General features: G+C 36.8%; 1 protein-coding gene across 1 annotated transcript in view; it reads right to left on the reverse strand.

Moving 5' to 3' along the window:
- Positions 1–27,805, reverse strand: part of Deaf1 (deformed epidermal autoregulatory factor 1) — a 165,640-nt gene that overhangs the window by 128,846 nt on the left and 8,989 nt on the right. The window contains exons 2-4 of the mRNA XM_067135806.2: positions 15,123–15,236; positions 12,609–12,758; positions 12,383–12,528 (exon numbers count right to left, since the gene is read on the reverse strand). Coding sequence (XP_066991907.1) covers positions 12,383–12,528; positions 12,609–12,758; positions 15,123–15,236 — 410 coding nt within the window. The remainder of the gene's footprint in view (positions 1–12,382; positions 12,529–12,608; positions 12,759–15,122; positions 15,237–27,805) is intronic.

The raw sequence follows: 27,805 nt of genomic DNA on the forward strand, positions 1-27,805 counted from the left end.
TCATTATGGACAATGAGAGAATTAGCAATGGTACGTTAGTAAATACAGCAAAGTCAAAGTCAAGTTATTCCCGTACAGGCCACGAAGGCCCTGGGAGGGGTGGAAGGTAAAGGCTTCCACACTATCCGTAACCTCAGCACTTGATGGGTAGTGGTTAGCTCTACGCCCGGCCATCATTGTCTCCAGGAATTAACCTGGTACTCATTATTGGTGTACGGCTGAGTGAACCTCAGGCCCATGTGACCTCCAGAAGTGGAAATCTAGTTTCTTAAATTTTTTGACTTCCTGATTGTGCCATTCCACTATTCCAGAAGTGAAATTCAGTTGAGTTGGAATAAACGAGATTACCCACAACGAAATTAAACATGGTGAATAACATTATAGAATATCACAGAAGCTCAGGTTAACGCAATGTCGAAATATATATAATCATGATTGCAGTGTAAAAGACAAAACAGGGATTCAAACTGTTAAGAAACTAACACTGTAGAAAAAACACAAATGACTGACTAGCTTAGTGAGCAGACGCATTGCAATTAGGAAGCAAGTAGGAACGTAAAAATATATCAAGAAAAGAAGACAATTTGAGAAAACAAAATATCAATAGCAATAAAACGTCCATATAACGTGGAGATATCGGAATATAATCATATGGCGTGTAATTCTCATTTAAAACGCAACAAGATTTGGAGATCATCCATACTAAAGAAGGCATAAAGATAGTATTAACCAGAGAAGCAAATGATCGAAATAGTGCGATACCATTAGAAAATAGATCAAGCAAATCCATATAACATATATATATATATTTATTGTGATGTATATACAGACATCTTGGAGGTCTGATGGAGATTAGATCTCATGCAAAGAAAACTTAAAGGAAACATAATTGTACAGTATATTAGAAGGCTTTGATATGATTAACATGCAACACCTGATTTCACAATTATAACTTATCTTCGTATTTGAGCAAGACAAGATGACGATGGCTTTCTAAAAGATGGGAGGCAGGTTACCTGGACAAACCCGAACTGAACCAACATCGCAGATGATGTCTACATAGCCAGCCATGCAGCAGGACAATCACCCATGACAGCAGAGTATGAACGAGCCAAAAATCATTCCAGAAGCGAAGGAAAAGGGATAAGTTTCTTAAATAAAAATATGTTGCTTGGTAGATGTTACGAGTTGATCCATTGTAGCTAGAATTTTGATATTGTGTCATTATAGTCCTCAAAATAACCTAATTTATGTCAGATTCTTGCGAGTGATTTCATTATTATATCGATATAAAGGGAATGGGTAGTCTTTGTAAATAAATTTAACCAAACTCCAGTTAGAAAATGGGATATTCTCTCCAAATATGACATGCCATAGCAGACATGAAGTACTTACGAGTAGAATACTTTACAAGGTTAATAAGAATCCGAGTGATATGTTAAGATCTATGAAGGGGACATATGTAAATGAGACATATAGATGTTACATTGTCATAATAAGTTAGGGTAACACAAGATATGGAAACGACAGAAGAAATGTGGATATGATGTAAGAAGATATTGGTCCAATGGTTTAAGAATATACAAGGATAAGATTACTTGTGCGTCAAGAGAGGTTAATATGTGAAGAGTTTAATAAGAAGAGATGATTTGAAACAAGCAATGAAGATGTAATGCTGTTATATGAAAGAAATGAAAAATGAATTGGATGGAGATATGTGCTACGATGAAATAAAAAATGGAAATAGACTATTTGAATTGAAAAAGGAGATGATTGACGCAAATTAGGATCATATATATATGATATATATGATATATATGATATATATATATATATATATATTCATGATTGAATAACGTATGTTGTCGACAATCCATATACTACGGTAATGGTGACTTATTTTAACCTTCATGGAATATTTTAGTAGGATTGAGTCATCAAAAGGTATCCTTATATGAAGGAGTATTCATTTACTTGGTCATGTTAACTTAAGATTTCTTCTGAAAAGCTGCATTCTAATACAGTAATTATGGCATACTTAGATTAATATGAATGATCATTGCTACTTTATATACGAATATAAATCAGTTGATATCACAAATATCTTTAAGAATGATGTTTCCCAAATGATTTAAATTGATTCGCACAAGGTCACATACTCATATTTAAGCTTACTAAAGGATCTGAATACCTCGTGAGACTTAATGATTAATTCAGGTTATATAGGGAAGTTAATTTTAAGCATAACTTTGAGTAATATGCTAATTTTAATTGATAAAGAACAGATCTTTTTGATAATGAAAAAAGGAAACATCACTTTTCTGGATGCTTATATTGAGATGTCAAATATATATCCTGTGATAATCCAACTTAAAAAAACCTTGTTTTAACGAAGTGTCATAAGAACAATTAAAAACAGGGGCATGGACAGAGAATGATTTCTACAGAGTAGTATAATATCTTAACAAAACCATAATTTAACACATTTCAATTGTGATTAAAAGATGAGAATGTAGACTGGGATCCCTAAAAGATATTTTAGGTAACTAAATGTTAACTATTCATTTAATTTTTAATTTAATAATTTTAATGTTTTTTTTTACTAAGATTTCTAAATAATAGTTTTAAAGATTTTACACGAGGTTTTAATTATGATTTTCTGTAATGATGTAAGGCAACTCAGAGTTATGGCAATTAATTTTCGGGTTTCATGCGGTCAACTGATACGTCTGATGGAGACGTCCATCGAGTTAGCTGGTAAATAACATACTACTCGACGTATTGGCATTCCCTCTGATCCCACGTAAAACTTTTATATATATTTATATTCAAGAACCCTGAGAGACTAGTCAGGATTTCTTTTACGTGACCCATCCTGGATGCGGGAAGGGCATACTGATTGCGAATTGAACCCATGTCTTTCTGAGTGAATCGAGGATGCCTTTACCACCTCGGCCAGACAGCCTCAGTGCGAGTTTTAACTAGTATGCCCAGTGGTATTTAGTAAGCTGCTTCTTTTGCAATTTCTCTATTTTCATTATTAATAGTTATATATTTGTGCACATATTTAACTCACCATTTTTTTCAACCAGATTTCATAAATTGATAGGAAAATGAATTTTATTGACTTATTAAACAAATGTATAACTGGGAGGTAATTAATCAACTGTATGTACAAATAAGAGGGGCAATCTAATATAAACAGGAATTTATTTTTTACTGAAATCATTTATTGAAAAACACAAGGCAATTACAATATATTTTTCGACAGTTTCCTGCTTTGGAAATGCATATGTCACAGCATATGGGCAGCTTTTCGATGCCCTCATTGTAAAAAGAACAGGGTCGTGTCACCAGCCAGCTGCGCACGAAGTCTTACACACTCTCGTCATCCTCAAATCGTTGCCCTGCTAGAGCTTCTTTAAGCCATCCAAACAAATGGAAATTGCAAGGCGATAAGTCCAGGCTGTAGGAAAGATGATTAACTGTAGTCCAGTGCATTTCCTGTAGCTTGGAGACAGAGCTGCAGTATGAGGCCGCACATTGTCGTGGAGGAGGATGACGTGTTGAATCGGCTGGTCTAGTCTTTTGCAGAGATATGCAACCCTTGCCTTCAACAGCTCACAGTAGTAACTAGCATTGATTGTACGTCACTCTTAAAAAAAAAAAAAAACAGCAAAATGCCTCACAAAAAAAAAACGGTTGCAAGAAATTTGCCTGCTAACAGTGTAGTCTTTGCTTTCACTGGTGCTGCCACTCCTTTCATCTGCCACTCCTTACTGGCTTGTTTGGATTCGCGAGTGTAGTGGTGAACCCATGTTATGTCGCAGGTGATGATCCGGCTCAAAAATGTATCTTCTTCCGCAAACCTTGCAGTAAGCCTCTGACAGACCTCCAAATGTCTCAAGTTCAGATTTTCGGTCAAAAGGCAAGGGACCCTATAGAACACAATTTACAGAACTGTAGGTCATTTGTGATGATTGCTTGACTGATTCAGACTTGTTCTGCAATTTCTGATACTCTCGCCCGTCGATTGTCGTCAATAATGTCTTTTAACTGCACGAACTTTTTTGTCTGCAATGCTGATCCGAGGACGGCAATTGAGTTGCTGATTTTCCAAACGTTCTTGTCCTTTCTTGAACTTTTTACGCCACGCAAACACACGCATCCTTGACAATGTTTGATCACCGAACTGTGCAGTCAATCTCCCGCAAATTTCCGCCACTGCAACACCTCCATGAGCAAGAATTTTTATAATTATCCGTTGCACAGTGAAAGGGTGCACCTGTTGCTCAAACATTGTGAGCACTGCTGCAAAACAGTGGGAAATATCTGACAACACACTCTCCCCACTCCTAACAGACCCGCCTAAGCATAGTAGAAGCACGGGGCAAGTCCTACCAACTGATGATGTTCAGTAACAAAAATCCTGTTTATATTTGATCGACCTTCGTATGACCGAAATCAACAGTAAAAGAACACTGAAAACTTTCAATTCTACTGTTATGAAATTAATTAGCGTACACTCTGAAGCCAATTGTAACATATAAAAAATAAAATAATTAACCTAAATGTCTGTAATTTGGGTGCCAGAATTCACCAAATAGATCCTTTGAATTGAAATAGTGCATGATAATTTTCTCTTCTCTCCCAGGGCACATACATGTGCTGCGTATTAATACATCTGTTACAGGCCTTACCTAATTCTCTGAAAATTATTGAACAGGTACGATCTGCACCTAGGTTCCCCATTAGCTTTGCTACTGATTCTAAAATTAACTAACTATATTCGGACTTTTATCCGTGCATGAGCACGTCATCAATCTACAATGTACACACTCAAAATATTCACAACTGCTGGAAGAATCTCCTTATGTACATAAAATGATCCTGCAAGAAAAGCAGTTTGAAACAACAGTGAGGACTGAACTACAATTTGTAGTGAGCCTGATGATTGTGACATGAAGAGGGCATCTCCCTAGAATTAGACAGCACTCTAAACTACTACCTGTAGTGAAATCTTGTGGAAAACTCTGAATATCTTAATATGAGGTTCTGAAGCCTACCCATACCTACCTTCCTGTTTAAGGTTGCCACCTAGAAAAATATATTGGAACTTTTATTTACTTTCATTTTGTGGGAAATGTAATAGTCAGAGGTTAGCACCTCTTCCTCTTTGGTCACTTAAGGGTTGCTCGTATTGATTTTTACATGCCACCTGGTGGCCACGACCATTAAGGCGTCAAGTCTATATGGCCCGACACCGTGGTTAGCCGATTCGAGTCCCATTAGTTGAAAAATATTTCACCACAATGTTGACTGGCAGGGTAGGAGAGGTGGTGGTATACAATTTCCAATCTGTAGATTGTGTGCCAAAAGCCGGGATTAAATTCCAAACCTCTCTGCAGTGTTCATATGGAGTGAGGGCATATGACCCTGTTGAAGGTCATTCGTCAGTTGGAATGGGAAGCAAAGCTTTGAGCAGACCCCTTGATGTTATTCAACAGGAGTAGACTACATGCCGACACCGGGTTTCACCCTCTCGCTACCTCTTTAGCGTCACCATCCCACATCCCGACACTAGGTCGCCCACAGGCGTGAAATAGACCCGCACCAGATGAGTCGAACAAGTCCTCAGACACTACCAGCACTAAGCCATACGATAAGTGACAAACTGACCATTATTCAACCAAACATAACCCAGTCTGCCATTAATAAAAGGGAAGGCCAGTTGCCTGCTGAAGAATTTCTGGATAATAGTCATGAGGTTTCCACCCTGCTGAAGGCAGCTAGCATGCTGGGGAAACAAGTAACATAGGTTTCTTCATCCTAAACCATGCGACTACAAAATTCTAGTGACATCAGGGAGATAACAGAATTCTCTTAGAATGTTAAGTTTAGGGTTATGCTGTACTTATTTAGTATTTAATGTGGGGATTTTAGTTATTTAAATTAATTCTGTATCATGTAAGCTTTCTAGCTTCTTCAAGCAGCAAATATAACCACCCTAATGGGTGTATTATCCTGAAAGTACAAATGTTGAACTTCTTTTCAACTCTTCTTAATTCTGTGCCTTGTACCTAGGATTTACAAAATTTGATCGTATCTTCACTTCCTGGGTGTTAATTTTCCTTCCTTCTAATCACAAGGTAGTATGGAGTTATCCTCTGTTTCACTGAGCCTTGTGCCCCATTAGGCTTTTCTGTTGTCTGATGTTATGGGATTGCTCAGGTGTTTCCAGCACCCCCTTTCTCTGTGTGTCAGCCTATTTTCCAAATATTCATTTTCTGATACTTTTTTTGGAAGTTAACTTGTTCTTTGTCAGTACCGTATTCACGCGAATAATACCCGCACATTTTTTAAAAATTGAGGCACGAAGTTCGGGTGCGGGTTTTATTTGCATCAATGTTAGCATTTTTTTTTTTCAAAATCAGCCTTCTTAGTTCGTGCAGATTTTATTTGCATCAATGCTACCATTTTTTTCAAAATCAGCCGTCCTAAAGTTAGGGTACGGGGATTTTTCGGTGGCTGGGATTTTTCGCGTAAATACGGTATTTATAGCATAAGCTTAGCTCCTGATCAGAAGGGGATTCCTTCCGTTCATATGTGCAATTTCATTGGCTTCCCTTGCAAATAAAAGGACAGCGCGAGTTCAGTAGAGTTATGACGGTATGTGAAGGCGCATAGGCCTTGGATAACGGGAAACTCAATTCTCCTTTGTTACTAATGAAGGTCTGAGGGCTGTCGCCCTTGTTAAAAATTTACTTAAATGATCACCAATAACACTTAATACAGTAGAAGTCCTCTATAACAAGTACGGTATATAATGAGAACTCTGTTATAGCGACGATTTTTTCTGCCCCTTCAAAATTCCCATATTAAACTGTGTATCGCCCTTCGGTTACAGCGAGAGCCCTATCACTGACGCATCCGTTACTACGAGCGATTAAGCGCGCGCGATTTCTTCCATTACCAATATTTATGCACCCCAGCGATAATATTGCATGCGATCGGTTACCTTCGGCATCGTTTTCTCGCTATGTGCACTAGCGGGTTCTCTCGTCGACATTCAAGGGTGATGTCTGAGTCTATTAGTAATACCCGTTGACTGCTGTTTCATAAAGAAAATTCGAAATGAAAGAGAACACATTTTTGTAATAAATGCGTAAATAACGTGTCCGATAACCGTTGTTAACTCGTTAAAAATTAAGGCTGACTAAACTACCGCTTAATTTTGAGGCTAAATACTGCAATTAAGTAAGAATGGGATACACATCGAGATATGGCCGAGTGCTTAATTGATTTCAGAGGTAGGTTTATATTTTCACGCGTCTGGTTTAATTATGGAAATGCTATTATAAAAATTAATAGTGAGAAGGTTATCATTTTTCTACTGGCGCTTGAAGTGTGTTTTCATCATATGTATAGTACGGTTAAGTTAGGATAGGTGAAGCTGTTTGAATAAGAAAACTGAAACGTTTGCAACAAAATGCGATCGATCATCTTCGGTACGGTATAGTTTTCTCACTTTCTGCATTTGCAAGCTCTCTCGTTGACATTCAAAGGCGATGTTGGAGTTGATTAGTAATACCCGTCGACTGCTGTTCTCTAAAGAAAATTCGAAATGAAAGAGGATAACATGTTTTCGCAATAAATGCGTAAATAACGTGGCCTATAGCAGTTGTTAACTCGTTAAAAATAAATTCTGAAGTAAACAATATCTTAATTTTAATGTTATATCCTATAAGTTACGGAAATTAAGTAAGAATGTGATACACCTCAAGATATGGCAGAGTACATCACTGATTTCAAAGGATATTTCGTATTCTCTCGCGTCTAGTTAAATTTCGGAAAGGCTATTAAAACGTAAATTTTTTGCAAGGTAGTTATAATTTCTCTATATGCATTTCAAATATGTTTTCATGATACATATACGGTTAGGTTACGCCGTTTGAAGAAGAAAACTGAGGTGTTTGCCACAGAAACTTCTGGAGTGATACCGTATGGTATTTCTCCGAATCCAAGATTTTTTTTTCTTTTTCAGAATCTCATGCGAAAACTCAAGAGTTATCTTGCATTCGCGGCCTAACAGTAAGTTAATGGATACCACTGGCAACTACCGCGGCAACCACGCTGCTTCTTTTTACACGCGTACAAAACTCATTGACAATAAACGACCGCCTGTTTACTATACATCGCTAGCCGCGTCAACCGGTTGTACAGTGCCTGTATGTAACGTCACTGGATCTCAGGAAATAGTGAAGAGAGAATGGCGTTCTATTAGTCTACAAAAACGTTTCTCAAATCTGCATAATGGCATCAAAAAATGCGTACCTTTGAATTCTTAGAAAGGCCATGGATACACTAGTGGCAGAGTTATAAAGCATCTATTGTGCTTGACGCTTGGTAAAATTAAGTTTTATAGACAGCAGGAATATTTTCGTGATTGATAGTCATATTGTAAAGATACGTGGAAAAGGTACTGCCGGCAAATACTGAACGGGTTCTAGTCGATATTATGATGCCAATTTTAAGTTAATGGTTAGGCTTACTAAACACTCGGATATGTAGAATAATTGTGCAGCCGCAAGAAAATACGGCATAGGCGTTAGTGTGAAGACAAAGAACTAAAAGTATACGTACCGGTACTGTACAAAAAATGCATTCAGTCGTCCGTAACAAGGACGCTTTAAAAATGTCGAAGATGAAATTGTGAGGTAGGTGCACGAAAAATGCAAGAGCAGAATGGCCATACAGTGGCTCAATAAACTCGTTCGTTGACTTTCAACGTCCGCGATTGGACCTATACATCTCTGGCCGCTGAATTTGGCCGAAGCTGGCAAGCGAGACGTGCGTGGAGCGGTAGCCGGTTATATCTGACGCTGAGTAAAAGTAACAGTTTTATAGAGAGCAAGAATAATTTCCTGATGGATCGTCGTATTGTAGAGACACATGGAATAGGTATTGCCGGCAAATCTTCAACGGGTTCTCTTCGGTATTATGATGCCAATTTCAAGTTAATGGTCCTAAAACCCGCGGAAATAAAGAATAATTGTGCAGCCGAAAAAAAAAACGAAAAAAAAAACAGAATGACGAAAGTATGTTCATCGTCTAAAAATGCATAGGCCTACTGTACAACAAAGGCATTCATATGGTTTTACAAAGTACTTTTTCAGCCTGATTTAAATTTCAGAAGGAAAAAGTGGGGTTCGTCTTGGATTCGGAGAAGTACGGTACTATAGTTTTTCTCAGAATGAAATTAAACATACACTTTCACGTAGTATCAGATTTCGAAAAATAATAAGTAAGCCATAGTGTGGATATCATCTGCGGAAACACAAGTTTTGAACAAACTGATTGCCGTTTTATAATGATTTTAATGTGCATGGGGGACTTTTATACAAAAATCGTAAATGACAATCCGCTACAGCGAGTAAATATTTCGCTGTTATGAATTCTCGCTATAACAGACTTCTACTGTATATTATTTTACGGGGGAGGGGAGAGGAGAGAGAGAGGAAATATATTAGTTTTTTCTTTTTTATATGGTCATTTATTTGTCCAGGCCTACGGTCCTGCCGCCTCTTTCTCCCACAACCTGTGGAGCACCATAACGATGACTATACAAATATTGGTCTTTCACTGTTTTTGTTTATCAACCAGCCCCATGAAATTCCAAAGGTGCTTTTGGTACCAATCTGTAGCTAGCTTCAGGTAGTTCATGTCTTCGACTCAAAGTATTCCAGTCTATCGTGGAGATAATGCTGTTGGATTGCACTGAATTCCATGTGCTCATGTACCTGTGCTATTTGAATATATAAAACCCGTAAACCTTTGTTCCTTGTGCTTGTTTATTAGAAATATCCCGTCCTCAGTCTTTCTGAAATCTATTTCCTGTCTGAGGGCATTTAATTTTGATATTTTTATTTTCATATGTTACCTGGATATTGTTGTGATACCCATTATCTTGCATATGCTGAACACTAGTATCTTGATTTTAAAGGGATTTACTATTTCTCATAATATCAGCTTTGTGTTAAAGTGTCAGTCATTCATTTCAAGCTAAAGCTACTTTGTGGTGTGGTAATATAGTATGCCATGCAAACAGGGAGTATCAGATCATTATTTACAATATAGTAAAACCTCTATAATGAACACCTTCGGGACCAAAAAAATTGTTCGTTATGAAGGAGTGTCCGCCTGAAAGAGGGTATGAAACTGGTACCATTAAACATAAGTTGGAACACAATAACCCGTGCTTTGTATGCATTAAAAACCCTCGCAAATAATTGTATATAGTATTGTAACTGTACTGTACTCACATGAGAAAGTTGTAGATGCGCTGCTGCAGCTGCAATGTATCAAAGAGACAAAAACACTTCTATGGAAACCTGTATTCAGCACACTTTATGCTATTACCATTCATCATGTTAAAACTTAACATACGAGTTTTTGAAATTTTAAATCAATTTGTACACGTAGCAATCTAGTAAAATATTAGCACTTGAAAAATCCTTAATGTTCGTCTGTTTTGTCCACTTTGGTTTAGCAATGATATTTTCACTATGTGAAATTAAATCCTGTATCAAATTTACATCATTTTCATTGTTCTGTTCATAATAAAATTCTTTCAAATGCTTTAACAAAGCCGAGAGCCTCACTGTACTTTCCATATTTTCTTCAATGTTGTAATTAGCGTTGCCTTCACTGCCACTTCCGTCAGAACATTTTTGTCCTCCTTCCCTTGGATTAACTGAAGACTCGTTTGTGTCCCTACTTTCACACTGTTGAAATATCTGAATCAATTTCGATACAAGTGTTCACTTCTATCCTGTAACCTTCTGTATTAACTGTTGTGCTGCTTCCATGCTGTCAGAACTATCAGATTCTATTTGGGAATGACCACCACTAGCAGGAAATGCAGCTTTCAAAAAGCAGTTAAGAATTGTTGAAGCTGTAATATTTTTCTATGAATTGGTTACTTACGAAATTGCTTGGAGAATATTGTCCCGTTATCAGTGTTTGAAGGGTTATTTTGTTCCTGTTAAGTTCTGAACCAATCATGACTATGCCAATTGCAAATTTGGTATTGATTACATAGAACTAAAACCCTTGCCATAATCATCTAACATCAATATGGAACATGAAACTAATCTACTTTGAACCAATCATATGAAAGATCTGTTGTGCTTCCTTAGATACTAGCAAAATGAGAAAGTAAAAGATGCCATGAAATTAAAAAAAGGTAGCACACAGAAAATGTGAATACAGATAAAGTGTGCTCAAGTTACACTTATCAGGAGATAAAAATATGGATTGTAAGACCAGCACTCCCTGCAAGGTATCTTGGAATATAGGATCTTTTCCAGGTTGGGTCGTTTTTAATACCACCATCTCACATGTATGTGCTGAGACAGGGAAGATCAGTGATTAAGCTACATTACAAATCTTGTAACACTGATGTAGCTGTTTTCCGCCTAGTTATCTTCAGCTCAAATGTTTATGGCGGCACAGTTTCCTGAATTATTTAAAGTCCCCTTCAATATATGAAGTTATTTGCAAAAAAGAACACCAATCAAAATTTAACCAACTGTTTCAGAAAGACCAAATTGATCAATATTTAATCAAATGAAGTAAAGTATGACCAAGATCAACCGTAAAACAACCTATTGTCAGAGACTACCAGAACATATTTTAGTTTAAAATTAAATTTTCTCTTATAAAAGTACGTGTGATCAATTTGTACAAAAAGAATTCTATTGCATTACCCTGAAGATTGTCACTTTGTTGATTTATAAGTGTAAAGTGCCTAACTGTTGTTAGTTAGATGGAACACTAAAGCACCATGTATCATGATTATTGATACTATAATAAACAGTATGAAGGTGTTGTGTTGAGGAAAAGCAGTATCATGTTACCTCTACATTCTAGTAAATGGTACATCAATCTGTAATGAGCTTGGGCAAGTGTTGCTACAACTGTATTTCAATAAATTAAATAGGGCTTTTTTTAAAGACAAAATACCATGACAAGTTTATTTTCACCATGAATCATGAATACTGCAAATTTATTATCTACCAAAAACGAGTAACACATACACATTAGAAATGAAAGAACAATCAAGATTAGAACTACAATTAATGTTATTTCAAGTTCCCTCTTATTTAAGCTTTAATGCCCCTGTTTGAGGAAGGTAAAAAAATAGTCTAAACCATATCTTGTTGGTACAATTAACCTAGCTAGCACACTTAACTAGTCTGCAACAACAACAACAACAACAACAACAATAATAATAATAATAATAATAATAATAATAATAATAAATATAATAATAATAATAATAATAATAATACATATCAAAATATGATGCAGAACCAGTTACCTGATACTCCTCTTCCAGTCTTTACTTGATGCTCTGCCACACAAAGCCTCAAATTCACTAGGAGTATACCAAGAATCACCCAATTTAATGCACCGTCCTCGTCCTCCAGACCCAAATCGGCATTTGTGAAGTTCAGCGCTTGTATTCTAACAAATAGAAATTCAGTTTGGTAAAACAGTTTTTAAAAATTCACTTATAATTCACAATAGAATATATATTAACATACTTTGCATCGCACTGGCAGAACAGGCATACTAGCAGATTCACTCCATGAATTAGAGATGGTTCCAAGAGGAGTATTAGGAGTAGAAGTCCCATCATCCACACCACCAGGATCACTCTGAATGACAATGTGTGTAGCTTTCAGCTCACCATTCTGAAATTAATTAATTATGTAACAGTGTATATTATAAAGGCAAATGTACTAGAATGGTAAAGCATTAAAAAGCAATAATGACTAATGTGATTCAAGAAAATTAATCAAGCTTTATAGAGTACATTAATAGTTACACACTCAAGACAGCAACATAAATTTAGAAGCTCTTGCATTTACACAAAATTTATTGAGAATCAATTTCTGTATGGACAAATTGAAAAGTTATGACTTCTCAAGAATTGGAAATAATATGCAACAAGTGTTTGGAGAAACCATTAAAGAAAGTATGTATCAATACTTCAAATGAAGTAGGTAACGTTCTAAGTATCCTCTTTAATAACTAATAAAACACCTTTAAAAAATGTTTTGCACCACCTCGGTTGCTGGGAGACTAGGTCGCTTAAGACACTTTTTGTAAAAAGTATAACATGATTGTTTAGAAAAATAAAAACCAACCTATGAAAAATGTGACTCCTCATTTGGCACAGTGCATCTGTCTATCAAACCTGGAAAACACAATCTAACCAGGCGAGTTGGCCACGAAGTTAGGAGCGCGCAGCTGTGAGTTTGCACCCGGGAGATAGTGGGTTCGAACCCCACTGTCGGCAACCCTGAAGATTGTTTCCCATTTTCACACCAGGCAAATGCCAGGGCTGTACCTTAATTAAGGCCATGGCCACTTCCTTCCCATTCCTAGGTCTTTCCTATTCCATCGTTTTCATATGACCTATGTGTGTCAGTGCAATGTAAAGCAAACTGGAAAAAAATAAAATCACAATATGCATTGTAGCACTTGAGGCATGCTTTGATCAATTGTGGCATGCTACCCATCTAGTGGTTGAGGCTGTTCTGCTCTTCAATAGCAATCCTCCAGAGGTTGTCCAGGGTGAGAAGTGCGTTCCTGTATCTCACAACATCTATTTCAAGTGACCTCAGCCATGTTCAATTGGATCCATGCCAGCAGACATTGTAGTCTTACAGAACAATCATGTCTAAAATATGTTGTCGGCATGGTCAAACAATAGACTGGAAGACTGTCCCAATAATGTACACTTCGTAGAGTGCTCTCAATGACATGTCAGTGGCATCCAACCTCCATACATAATGCCGGCCCAAGATATGATGGATCCGTCTCCTGCTGGACCTGTGGTATGGTGAATATCTCTCTCTCTTGGCTTTACTTCACTCCCTTCATACCCTCCTCCAACAATTATCAGACATTCTGCGCTCATCAGTGAAGGAGACCTGATGACAAGATGCCAGGTTTCAGTCCAAGGGTTTCCTTACTCATCTGTACCCGGCATCACGGTGTGGGGTGTACGAGCAAGATGCTCATCAAAGAATTAAGGAGTGTTAGTAGGCCCTATGGAGACTTTTTTGGATAGTCTGAATAATACAGCCTTCCCAGCTGCTGCTACGAAGCCATTACACAGCCCTCTTAACTCTTCCTAGTCAAGATTCATAAGCCATCAAATACCGTTGTTGACCACAGGGGACCATTGCAAGAATGATCCTCAACATTTTGTTGCATGATAGCAGTTCTATGTCCTAAGAACATCACTACGATATATATAAAAAAGCGGGCAATTTTCCTCACACGGGGGCCTGTTGACTCAATGAAACAACGTGCCGATGAACAAATACTGTAATGACTTGTCGAGGCATGTCAGCACACTGAACAAGCTAAAAAAAAACTGCATTCTGTGGCTGTTGTACCGAAGGGTTCCAGTTATAGTGCCCTCTTCTGAACTGTCCTGAGATTGTATGTCGTGCTTACACGTACAGTACACCTGATAATACTGTCACAGCATACATCCTTCAGGAGCACCCAAAATACATTTGGTGCAAAACTCTATTCGAGGTGTATTATTAATAATAATTAATGTTAATTAATAATAAATTTTGAGAAAAATCTTATGGAAGAACATAATTAACACAACGCCCAAAAGAATAAGGACTAGCTGATAACCAGTTGCAATATAGTTTGATTCCTTAGAATTTTATCTCAGTCCATTTGTTGCATATAAATCCAGAAGACCAGCTACTGCATTTGTAAGTTATAAATGATTAAATTACTGCAATATTTCATAAACAGAAAAAAAGGTAAGAATATAAAAAATTATTACATTATTTCCTAAACATATTGGTTCTTGATTCCCAAGAGAGACCTGTAGAAATAAAATTAAATTATGCTAGACACTGTAAGTTGAAAACAGTAGATGAAGAAACATCCACTAAGTAACGATTTAATCTTATATTTTAAAGAAACAAACAACACTGGTAAGACATTCATGTAAGAGTGAATTCGATATTTTCCTGGTTCTAAATTATCCAAATATTTGCAAAGATGGAATACAAAATTACCTGAGATCTCACCCAAGTACGAAGAGGTTCATTATCTTTATCCTGTCTTGTATCACAGATGAAACTGTTGTCCACACATAATAGCTGAGGCTTGAATTGTGCTGCACCAGGTAACTGCAAAAAGAAAAGTTAATTCAATATTCGAACACTAAAAGAACATACGCTTATGCTATTAGGAGATTTCAAGAGAAATTCCCAGGTATTCCAAGTCGTGGGAGGGTTCATGGATTAGTTAGTAAATTTCAAGAAATGGGGAATATTAAGAGAAGGCATTGTACAGTGCTAACAGAAAAGAAATTGACAAGGCATTGGACAACGCCTGAAAAATTCTCCTAAAGTAACTATTAGCCATCTTTCTCAGCAAGCTACACTTTCTTATGGTTCCGTACAAAAGGCTATGGAGTTATGCAAGTTAAAACCCTATAATTGTACTATGGTGTAAGATCCAGGCGATCCTCTGTGTAGGATAGATTTATTGAATATATTTTGAATGAAGTGTACGATGGGCAAATTGATCCCAATATCATTCTCTTCTCGGACAGAGTGTGGCTTCACTTACGCGAGTACATAAATTCTGAAAACTGTGGGTACTGGAGTGGTGGTGAGAAACCTAATCTGCTCCATGATGAACCTCTTTGTGACAAGAAATTAGGAAAGTACTTTTAAAGTGCATTCGAATTTAGGCAGCCACCCTACCTTGCTCTCGTATTGCCCGGCCAGCGAGATACGATAGCTTGCCAGGCCAGGCTTCAGCCTCACCTACGCTGCAGTTCTGCATTTTAATTACCTATGTTTTACAAGGACTAAAACAGAATTAAGTGTCTGAACATGTAAAGCGGCAGATAAAGGGGACCAATTTATTGAGGTACTGACCAATTACCATTAACAGAATGGATAAAATATAGCAAATGGTCCATTTCAACACATGGGCTATCAACAGAACAAAGAGGTATGAGGGAGTAATGGGAAGCTGTGGAAAAGATAAGGAAGCTAATAAAAATAACTTATGTTAACTGAATTTCTGTTCTAGTATGGGATTAGATATTGCAATTCACTCTTTCAAATGCCAAGCCCTCATCCCGAAGGCTGATTGGATCCCAAAGAGATCCACTATCAGTTCTCATACGAGGGCAGAAAATAAAGTAGTGGCAATATTGATAGAACAAAATATCCAACGAACTAACAAGTACAACTGCATTACATTCCTTTAATGTAGTCACCTGCAAAGTTTAATACCTTCTACCAAAAGTTGGGAAGCTGTTGGGGACAGTTGGCAAGGAGTTCTCTGTTGATGACAGCGACAGAGCGCCGTACTGCACGGAGTACAGATGGCGCATCAGGAAATTAGTGGCCTGGAAGGGGTTCAGGGAAGCTGTTGGGGACAGTTGGCAAGGAGTTCTCTGTTGATGACAGCGACAGAGCGCCCTACTGCACGGAGTACAGATGGCGCATCAGGAAATCGGTGGCCTGGAAGGGGTTCGTTCAACTTCGGAAACAGGTCAAAGTCACAAGGACTCTTGTCTGGTGAGTAAGGAGGGGGTTCCAAGACCTCATTCCGACCTGCACAAAACGCCTTGACCCATCATGTAACCATCCTATACAGTAATACATTCTCGCCATGGACTTCATGTAATCAACCTCTATTTTCACACATTAATGACGGGCTACGTTAATTAACATAGTTTTGTACCGATGCGCGGGCGACTGGCTACGTAAATTAAGGTTTTCTCACATTTCTTCATTCTTGAGTGAGAATTTAGATAGATATATTCTTTCCTTGACAATACTTTCGGCACAGGAATTGTGGTTTCATAACACTCAGTACCGCATGACCGAGTGTATTGTCAGGTGTCAGCATGGCGCGCCATAGCAAAGATAGCTTGAACGATGATGAAATATTTGGAGAATTGCAAGCTGATAGTTTACCTGATGTCCCTAGTGATTGCGAAAGTGTAAATATAAGTGATTGTGAAGATGTGTCCATCAACATCAAAATATACGCGTGGAAGTGAAAGTGCGGCATTCAGTTCAGACGAGTCTGTTGACAGCGACAATAATATGAGAGAAGTTGCCAGTGATAGTAAGGACAGTGAGGTTGATGGATGGACAAATAAGAATGAAAACAGAGTCCTAGAACCATTTACAGGTCATTTTGATGTCGTTTAAAAGTTACATGTATTTCTATTTCATCCTACTTCTCATACTAGGTGTGCTTCTGTTGCCGGTCCACAGGAAAGAATGGAGTAGCGCGCGCCCGGACAACGTGTTAATCCACGAACGCTGATCACCTTTTGAAAACATGCTTTAAAGCAGTGAAATCGACACTCTTCACTTCAATACCAAACAGTAACAATACTCCCAACTGGATGCCCGTCAAATACACACTACACATCGACAACAGCGCCACCTGACCATTCCAATGTCCTATTTGCACATGCCTGATCTCCTGCGAGTGTCCGGAAGAGAAGTTCTACAACATGGACAGAACAAGCAGGTCCAGGTTATTACAATGGGTGTCATATAGGGATGTAATACAAGAAATAATGAGCATGTATCTCAGAACAAACTATAGTCTATAAAGATAAGAAAGGTAAGGAAAAAAAGAAAGAAAAAAAATGCATTTGGTAGAATAATGTACTTAAGAGAGCAAGGCACATAAAAAATTAAAGCAAACTTGGAAATTTACATGAATCTAGACTCAAGACTACAGAAGTCAGGCTGTTACAAAGATGGTAGATCTTATAGGCACATAAAACAACTGCTGGACAAATATCCGGCATCTTTATGTCTTCAAAAACTGTCAAAGTAGTTTGTGGGACATAAATAAATAATAATATTGATGTTAATTGATTATGTATTTATTTACATTTTGTGGCCTTCATTGAACACTGCAGTCCATTTTATAACACGGGTTTATCAGTTTCCTGTCAGTCCAGTACTACTACATTCTCTCTGATAACTTTCTATGAAATCACCCGTCCCATCATTTGTTGATCTTTGTTTGTAGTGCGATTCATTTGCCAGTTTCTAGATTGTCATTTAAATCTTCTATTGTAATTTGTGATTCCCTCGTATCTTCCTTGATTTCTGCACTCCAACTAATGTTGCACTTACTCTTCCGTAAGTTTTCTATAATTCTCCCGATGATCCTTTTTTTCTCTCTGGTGTCCCAAGTAGATGTACAAAAAAGAGATGTATTTCTTCCAATTGTGCTCATTATTATTATTATTTATTATTATTATTATTATTATTATTATTACACTACAGGAACTCAGTTTTATATAGAATCCAAGTCACTTGGATATGACTTCATTTCAAAAATCTCTTACTGGCCAGAATTTGAATAGTGACTACTTTCATGAGAAGCCAGTGATAGGATCACTCAGCAATCCTACCTTCAAAAAGTGATAAGAGAGTCCAAACAAAAAGTGTCACAGAATTCAAATGAGGTTTGGGAAAGGTGTATTCTCAATGGACAAAAGTAGGAATTGCACCAATGTTCAAGTATGAGAATAAGACATTTCTGTAAATAGGTTTTATCATTATTATTATTATTATTTTATACTGCGTTATGCCCATCTGTGCAGCGCGACAGAACTTATTTAACTGATGTTGATTTTTCTTCTCCCAAAATCTCTTCATCAAGGCAATGAACATTTTCCTCCGTTCTTCAGTCCATGATTTATTGGTCCTGTGGAATGCCAATTTCCTGAAAGGTCTTTTTCTATTTTGCTAGGCCAGTTGTTCTTGACTTTCAATGAGAGAACAAGGTTGAGAATCCTTTTGGTAAGCCTGTCTGCGTTCATTCTGAAAATGGGGTCATAGAACTTTAATCGCCTTTTCCTGATTGCGTCTGATCTTTTCAGAATGCTGATTAAAGTTCCCGAGACTTCCATTTTATCCAGATTCCCTCTGAGCAGACTGGACCAAAGATTTTCCTCTCCTCTTTCACTATGTCTTTAATAAGTGATCTGCTTCCAATGATAAAGTTTTCCGAGGCATATAGTGCTTCAGGTTTGATAACCGAGTTGTAACGTCTTAATTTTGCATTCCTGGATATTTATTTTTCTGTTGTATCCGTTCCAGGTGAGTCTACAGGCCTTCTGTAATTCTGAGATCCTCTCCTTATTTGCTTCATGATTCAAGCCTGATGGCTGAATCACTTCTCCTTGGTACTTGAACTTATTCACTTGATTAATTTTGCCGAATTTAGTTTTTAGATGTTTCCCATCTAGATAACGAGTGGATCCTTCCATGTACTGAGTTTTTCATATGATATTTGGAGCCCAGTCTTAGCTGCAATTTCATGTTTTTCAAGGGCTTAAACTGCTTGTCTGTTAGAAAAAATAGCTAGATCATCTGCAAAGGCAAATGAATTGTATTTTTGAGTAGTCTACCACCAATAGTTATTCCCTTTGTGTCATTTTCCCATATCCTGATAACTTTTTCAAGCACAAGATTGAACAATAACGGGGATAAGCCATCTCCTTGAAGTCCTGTGGTAATATCAAAAGGGTCAGAAAGTTCACCTTGAAATTTAACTTTTGATGCTGTGCCAGTCAGCGTCTTATGAATTAAGTCTCTTGTTTTCTTGTCAACTTTGAATTCTTCTCGAATATGGAATAGTGTGTGTGTGTGTGTGTACTGATTCATAAGTCTTCTTGAAGTATACAAAAGTGATCAGTGATTGTCAGTTTTACAGATTTGCAAGATGGTTTTGAGATTGAGAATTTGTTCTACACTAAGACATGCCTCATCTAAATCCTGCCCGATATTAGCCAATTAGGTGTTCAGTTTGTTTTTCAAGTCTGATGAGTAGGTCTTTGGAGAGAATTTTGTACACAGCTGATAGTAAGGATAATCCTCTGTAGTTATTAATGTCTGTTTTATCCCCTTTTTTGTGGAGTGGATGATTAAGGACATTTCCAGTCTTCAGGAATTTTCTCCATAATTCAGACGTCTTCAAGAATTACTTGAATTCTCCGAATTAAGCTTTCACCTCCTAATTTCAAAATTTCAGCAATGATACTATCTTCCCCAGGGGCTTTGTTATTTTTAAGTTCACTGATTATTTGATTGATTTCTTCTAGTAAGGGGGGTTCTGAATTTGGAGTAGGTTGTTCAAATGATAGTTGTTCTACAGGAGGTTTGCAGTTTAAAAGTTCATGGAAGTAGTTTGCAGTTTTCTTTGTTATTTGTTTCTAGGAGCCCATCCGGGCGTTTGAAACAAACTAGGTGCTTGGTAATTTGATAGTTCCTCAGCAAATGTTTTGTAAAAGTTTCTTGTATTGTTCAAGACATTTTGATCTATTTCTTTTAGTTTATTTTGATCATATTTGCATTTTTTGGGACTTCTTTCTGGACTTTGAGGAATTCATGCCAGTTTTGTTCTATTTTTGCCAGGCTTGAATTCGAAGGTCTATGGCCTTGTCACAGGTCTTGTTCCACCATCTACGTTTGCTATTTCAAGGAAGAACACCAAAAACCCGGGAAGTTCCTATGAGTATATATATTTTAATTCTCCCCTATTGGAAGGATTTTGGTTGGAGATATTTGCAAGGAAAATGTTTGAATTTTGTTTAAGAAATTCCGGATCAATTCTTGTGTTTCTGACTATTCTGAGTTTGGGTCTGTCAGGTGATCTGAGTCAATGACACCCTTTTTCACTTTAACACAATGGACTCTCATTTAAATACCCCTGCATGCCACACTGACTCAGATTTAAATACCAGTGGAGAAGCTGTTTGTGCAGCACAATGTAAAATATATTGTTAAAAGAAAACTATACAAGATATTAACGTGAATTTTTTTCATAAGGTGAATGACTACATGTATTCACCTAAAATGATGTTCTTGTGTGATAGATTAGTTGTGGAGGCCTGGCGTGAAGGTTTTGCTCATCATCACTCTCTGAGTCACTAGTGATATGTACATTTCCTGACTCATTAACACTATTTACACTCAACAATTCCTCACACAAATTATCGTCTTATAATTCCTGAAGATCTTTACTTACACTATCGTTGGAATCACTATCTAAAACACTGTTAATTAACTTCACTAATTCTTCGTGCACAGAAATGCGCGCACTGCTAGTTGCCATATTGACTACTGGCTTGAAAGAAATTTGAAATATTTCCGAGTCACCCTATACACATGGTGTGAAGGTCAAACAAGGGGAAACTTCGACATAACCTCGTGTCAACCTTCTAGTGTACGAAAATCTTAATGCAAGAGCCATCCCTTACAAACTGAGTGGACTATAGAAAGATATCTGAGCATTGGCAATGCGCGGGCCAAACTTGTCATCTCAGTTGTAGGCCATGTGCCTCGTCATCCGAGTTTATTGAGTTAAAATTCATCATTTCTTTCTGTTTTCTTTTAGAAATCGCTACATGATCTGTCTGAAATTCTCCTAAGTGAAAATTTGGTGATTTCCAGGTTGTTTTCTTGTGTGGAAGGGCCAGAGAATGGGTTGACGTCAGCTTTAACTCAAAATTCTCGCAGAAGCTTATTAATCTTTCTCCATTCTTGTCGGTTCTGTTGTGAGAGGGGTATAGTCCTACAATGGCTATAAATTATTATTATTATCATCATCATCATCATCATCATCATCATCATCATCATCATCATCATCATCATCATCATCAGGAGGAGATCAGTGGTGGGAAATAAGATAGATTAAACCAGAATAGTTTCCAACCTCAAGGAGGTTACTGGGATTAGATTTTCGGTTCCATTCTGTTGGAAATGATATTAAAACTGAAGCAGTTACTTAGAATCAATTTCAGAATGGACATAACTTCCTGAATTTCTTGTATGGATAGTTAACTATACTTTATTAAATTACTGTATATTATATCTATGGTTTCTTTTATAGGGATACTTGGATACATGTTTTTAATACCGGAAGAGTGAATTGCATGGTTAGGTTGAACTTAGATTTTTTTAAAAGATTTTCAATTAATCTTAATGGATTTATTGGCTAGAAACCTGTAATTAAAAAGAAAACCTGTTGTATGTACTGCGAGGTTTTATATAAAGGGCTCGGGCTATTAATGATAGGTCTCATGGGGACGTCAGTTTTGTGGATCTTGGGTTGTGTTCTAGCTTTAGGGAGTCCTGGGTTCATATTGATTAGTTCAATTTTTTTTTTTTTTTGTCATTTAAGAGGGAAGTTAGACCTTTAAGAAATTGTTTTAAGTTGTTTTGAATTCTAGTTGTAGGAAATTTTTTGATAATGTAAGTTTTGTCAGAAAAAAAAAGTTGTTTTATTAATTTATTCTGCTTTTTTTTTTTTTTTTTTTTACAATTAAGTTGTTTCCTTTTCGGTGATTGCTAATAATTCTGAGTCTGTTACTGTTGTGATGACGACGTTAAGATGGGACGCCTCAACATTTTGGATTCTTCTTTTATCAGTGTTACGTCAATCAAGTTAATGATAGGTGGGTGGAAATTATGCATGGTGTCGGTGTTTGAATATTGTACTATTGACACTATCTTTGACTGTGGGCTGTATTTTTCAATCTATGCAATTTATTATCTAAAACTTGTCAACCCAAGCAAAGTGGAATGCAAGGGCCTCACCCTGTGGGAACCGCCTTGTTCATTATGCTAACCCCTATGCCAGGTAAGTAGAATAGTGCCAGGCTTGTAGCTTAGATACTTTCCATAAAAACAAAGATGACATAGGCCACCATGGCTCAAATGGTAGAACAGACGCAAAATCGGAAGGTTGTGAGTTCGGATCCCACTGGTGTCCAGTTGGCCCTTTTTGTTCTGTACTTAACATCAAAACGTGTACTATACGTACACAACATGACCTAATAGGTTGAAAGTCAATTTTGGTTATAATGCGGTCATGAAAATTCAATATTCATCTAAATACTCGTTCAGTTATGAAGCACCACCAAGGGGAAATTAGGTTTATGAGGACAACTAAAGGCCACAGAAAACTGATCTACCGAGGTAATGTATACAACAGAAAGTCTATGTAATTGGTACTTTATGGAGATGTGACCAGCGTGGGAGTTTCAATGCTACAGTAACAGTATCAGGTGACAAAACTTCCCTTCTTACATTAATACCAAAACAGTATTTATTATCCTTGCAAGTCAATACATCAGCATCATCCTATAGGATGAGTGTTAATTAGAGGATGGTTGCCTAATTGTACACCCTCTCAAAACAAGAACCGCCACCACCACCACCACCACTCCAAGTGTTAGACATGTTTCAACTTGCTAAGAGTCATCTTCAGTAAAACATCTTGAATTAAAATGACATTAAGATTCAAATTATGGAATATACATTAAAAGTTAAGTTCATGATTAAGTAAAATGGAAGGTACAAGTGGGCATCTGATCTCATGTGTCCTGGTTCGCAATGTTGCGAGACCCAGCCTTTCTGTCCAGATCCCTCCATAGTAGGTCAGAAGTCTCAATTACAGATAATCTGTTGTCATCAAAGGAACTGAATTACTATAATGTTCTGTTGCCCACTTGACCATCCTGCGTCCGTTGATCTTTGACAACATGGAAGATTAATACGTTAAGGGACTTAGCCGCAGAAGAGGCCGGCAACAGCCGTAAGTTTTCTCCAGTCATGTGGAACAGGTATATTAGGACTAGGGAGATAATCTACCTCAAACCATAAACACATGTTAAATGTGGCATGGGAGAATGAACACACTTGTGGGGAAGCCTCATCCATCACTGTATCATGTTTTGTAGTTACTTCAACAAGAAACGGCTAGAATACACCAACATATTGAGAGACTAGATAGCAAACATTCCCCACCCTGTAAAAAGAAGAAAATGTTGATTTGGACAAGAGAATTCTTAGAATAGGTAGTTTAACGATACCCTGAATACAAAGAAGATAACATTCTCGGTTATGCTCGGTTATCTTCGGGCCATCAGACGTAATATATCTGGACATTTTCATTTACACATTTTGCAGTTTCTGCTGTGATGTATCAATATAGGAATACAAATTTGGAATTATAGAGTTTGCAATATGTAACACAATATATGAATCTCACAATACATGATGCAAAGTATGAATATACATTTAATTCTTCTATTAATAAACTATGATTTACAATTTTAGTTCTGGTTCAGAAACTCCAGGTGAGAAAAAAAAAAAAAGCTGTGACCAAAATGCTAGATGATGAAAAAGACAAGGTGACCAAACTGCCTGGTGAAGAAGTAGAGACGAACTATTGTTAATACTTGGAAAAACATTCTGTACTTGATCCCTTACAGTCTGGTTTTAAGAAAGGACACAGTACTGCAACAACACTAATCAAAATCACGGATTACAGACGGGCTATGGACGAAAACTGACTATACTTATCCTTCTAAACTTTAGCAGTGCGTCTGACACTGTAAATATAGACATATTGTTAGCTAAGTTACAAAAACTTCACATAGCTCATTCTGCTATTCAGCTCTTGGGCTCATACCTCAAAAACAGACGACAGCAAGTTGTATCAAACATGAAGACTACAGAATGGAGGACTAAGCTATCTGGCATTCCCCAAGGGTCTATTCTTGGACCTCTTTTATTCTTAATCTATATTTATTACATTTCTCCTCATCTGAACAACTGCAACTATCATCTTTATGCTGACGATCTTCAGATATACTCACACTTTAAAGTCCCCGAGATTGACAAAGCAACCCATCATATGAACTCTACTTTAAATTCAATTAGCTCGTATGCTAAAGAGAACTGTCTATTAATTAACCTGAAGAAAATGCAAGCAATCATAATAGGACAATCTAGACTTTTAAATAAGCTAAACATCATACAGCAGCCTAACCTCATGCTCGGTAGTGAAGCTATACCTTTTCAGAAGTCTGTAAAAAACCTCGGCCTTGTCATGAATGACACATTAAACTGGAATGACCATATAACAAGTGTCTGCAGAAAAGTGTATGCATCTCTTCACCCCCTAAAAATGAAACAATCCAATCTTCCACACAGCATGAAAATAAAACTTATTCAAACTCTCATTTTTCCAATAATTTATTACTGTGATATTGTATTAACTGATGCAACTGCAAAACAAACCATGAAACTTCAAAGGGCAATGAACTCTTTCATATGATTTATATTTTCTTTGAACACATATTTTCCCTTATTACAAGAAGCTATCCTGGCTGAAAATCGACCTAAGAAATTTGCATACTCCGACACTAATTTTTCGACTTCTGAACGAATCTACACCTGAATACCTATCCTCGCATTTTAACTTCCTCTCATCTATCCATGGACATAATACCAGATCGACTTTTACCCTTATGATACCAGTTAAGCATTCATCTGTATACAACCACTCTTTCCAAGTGTCTGGGGCAAGGCTATGGAACACACTCCCTGTCAGTATACATAATAGCACTTCAACAGTCTCAAACGGTCTTGTCGAGATTTCCTCTTAAATACATGATTGGCTTGTATGAAAGTGTGTATGAGTGCAAGTGTGATTTAGAACTATTGTTAGGTGATGTAGATAGGCTAGATAATATTTGCACAGAAAACGTAAGCAATTTTAATTGAATCGGCGAGTTGAAAAGGGTACACATTCCAAAATCCTTACTTTTCAGGAGGAAGGAAAAACTGTTTTGTAGCTTAAAAGAAAGGCTTGATAAAAAAAATTTCTATTAGGCATTTATACATCATATTTCTGCGTATTCAACTACAAAGTATGGAAATCATATCACGTATGGTTTTCAAGTTATGCCATTTTTTATCTTGAGGAATATGTCCCATTTTATAGGTACTCAAATTTGAGAAAGGTCTTTGTAGGGGCAGATAATGTATAATAAACTCGCAATATCAAAAGTCTATTTAGCAGTAACACATTATTACACAAAAATATGCTCAACCATAATTTCTTTTATAGTTATTCATTGCCATTCCGTCTCTTTTTAAAGTGTTTTACTTTACGAAGATGTCTAGCCTCCATAACCTCTGAATGGTGTATGTCTTCTATGTTTAAAATATTGTGAAGATCATCAATGTTATCGTCCATTCTTTCAATGTGTGTTCAATGTTAAATGGATAAGTCGAATATTTCACCATGATTATATTACTGTAGACAATAAATACCACGAAAATGAACTGCTCACTCGTTTCTTTTTCCACTACTCACTGTTATACAACGCCTATACAAGGGTCCTGGTCTGTATAAGCAATTCAATGAATAACTATACCAGATGTATACACAGAAGGCTTACACACAGTTTATTAGTAACGAATTTCACATAAACGGTGTATAAACGTTGTATAAAAGTTATACGCCGTTTATTAGTAAGACGGTTCATCATTAAAAATAACAATTATAATCTGTTATATTACTCCATACATTTAGGTAGTTCCTAGGGACTGTTAATGTTATTTTTCCAAATTATGCGATTATGTACTGTATGTAGTGGTTAAGTGTAAGAGAGGGCCGTGAGCCCTAACTTCGCCACATACAAAGGCATAAAATAAATAAGTACAATGACGATTGTACTAATGTAATGGTACCCCTAGGATAACTGGCTGAAAAGAATCATAAATGTACAGACATTTCTAATGACATGGAATTAATACATTTGGCCAAAAAGGGAAAATTCATGAATATTTTAGAAAAGTTAGAAATTTATCTTGCTCAAAAAATAAAAAAATCACTATGAATCAAGTTTGAATGCAAGTACAGGTGAGAACCCATTTTATAAACTAGCGTGTAATCATGTAAGGAAGAAAAGAAAATAGAAGAAATATATAAAACTTTAAGATCTTCAATTTATTCAGGTATTCTCATTCAACATCATCTAAATATGTATATGTTATGTAATGATAATTTTCCTAATATATCAATAATGTTTGTTTATTCATTGATATGATGAATTATGATATAATACTTCTTCAGATTTGGTCTAAACAAAAGAAAGTGTTATATTTTTTTTTTTTACTGGACTTCACTGATGTAGGGAATGTACTATGTTCTTGAAACCTGTCTGAATAAATGATCCATGCCTCAGATTAAGCAGTGGTAACGGATATGACAGAGAATCCATTGACTGTAGTGAGTCGTAGAGGAAAACGATAGTCACAGCAATTTGCTACAACAGGCATTGGTCCAAAAGACCACGATTTAAAGGCAACTGACAAGATGGCCTGGCTCTTCATGGGAAGACAGACAAGACACCACAACGGAATCAATGAGAAAATTCCTTTCTAGAAAGGGAATAGAAGACAATGTGATATGCGAAGAAATAAGTAAAAGCAGCAGTAAATCATTCAAAGTAGGAATTCCTTTTGACTGTCTAGAAAGGACAAGCAAAATTTTGGCCAGTAAGAATTATTGTTAGACGTTTCCGCTTATTTCGGAGAAGCGAAGGAGTGTCTCTTGGGTAAGACAACAGAGCACAGATTGAGAAAGTGCAAAGAAATGGAAAACATGATCATGTTAAAGAATATAGAGGGATATGGCATCAATAGATTTTCTGAATGGATACAACTTTATCATCTTCCACCTTCAAGCCAAACAAGGAGAAAAAGGACGACATATAGGAGGAATAACTGGTCTTCAGAACCATGGATAATCCCAGTAATCTCATCTGTTCAAAAGGAACATTGCCTACTCATACAAGCAAAACACAACTATATCAACTTATTTCCAAACAAATACA

The sequence above is a fragment of the Anabrus simplex genome, chromosome 1 (assembly GCF_040414725.1).
Source record: "Anabrus simplex isolate iqAnaSimp1 chromosome 1, ASM4041472v1, whole genome shotgun sequence".
NCBI classification, from domain to species: Eukaryota; Metazoa; Arthropoda; class Insecta; order Orthoptera; family Tettigoniidae; genus Anabrus; species Anabrus simplex.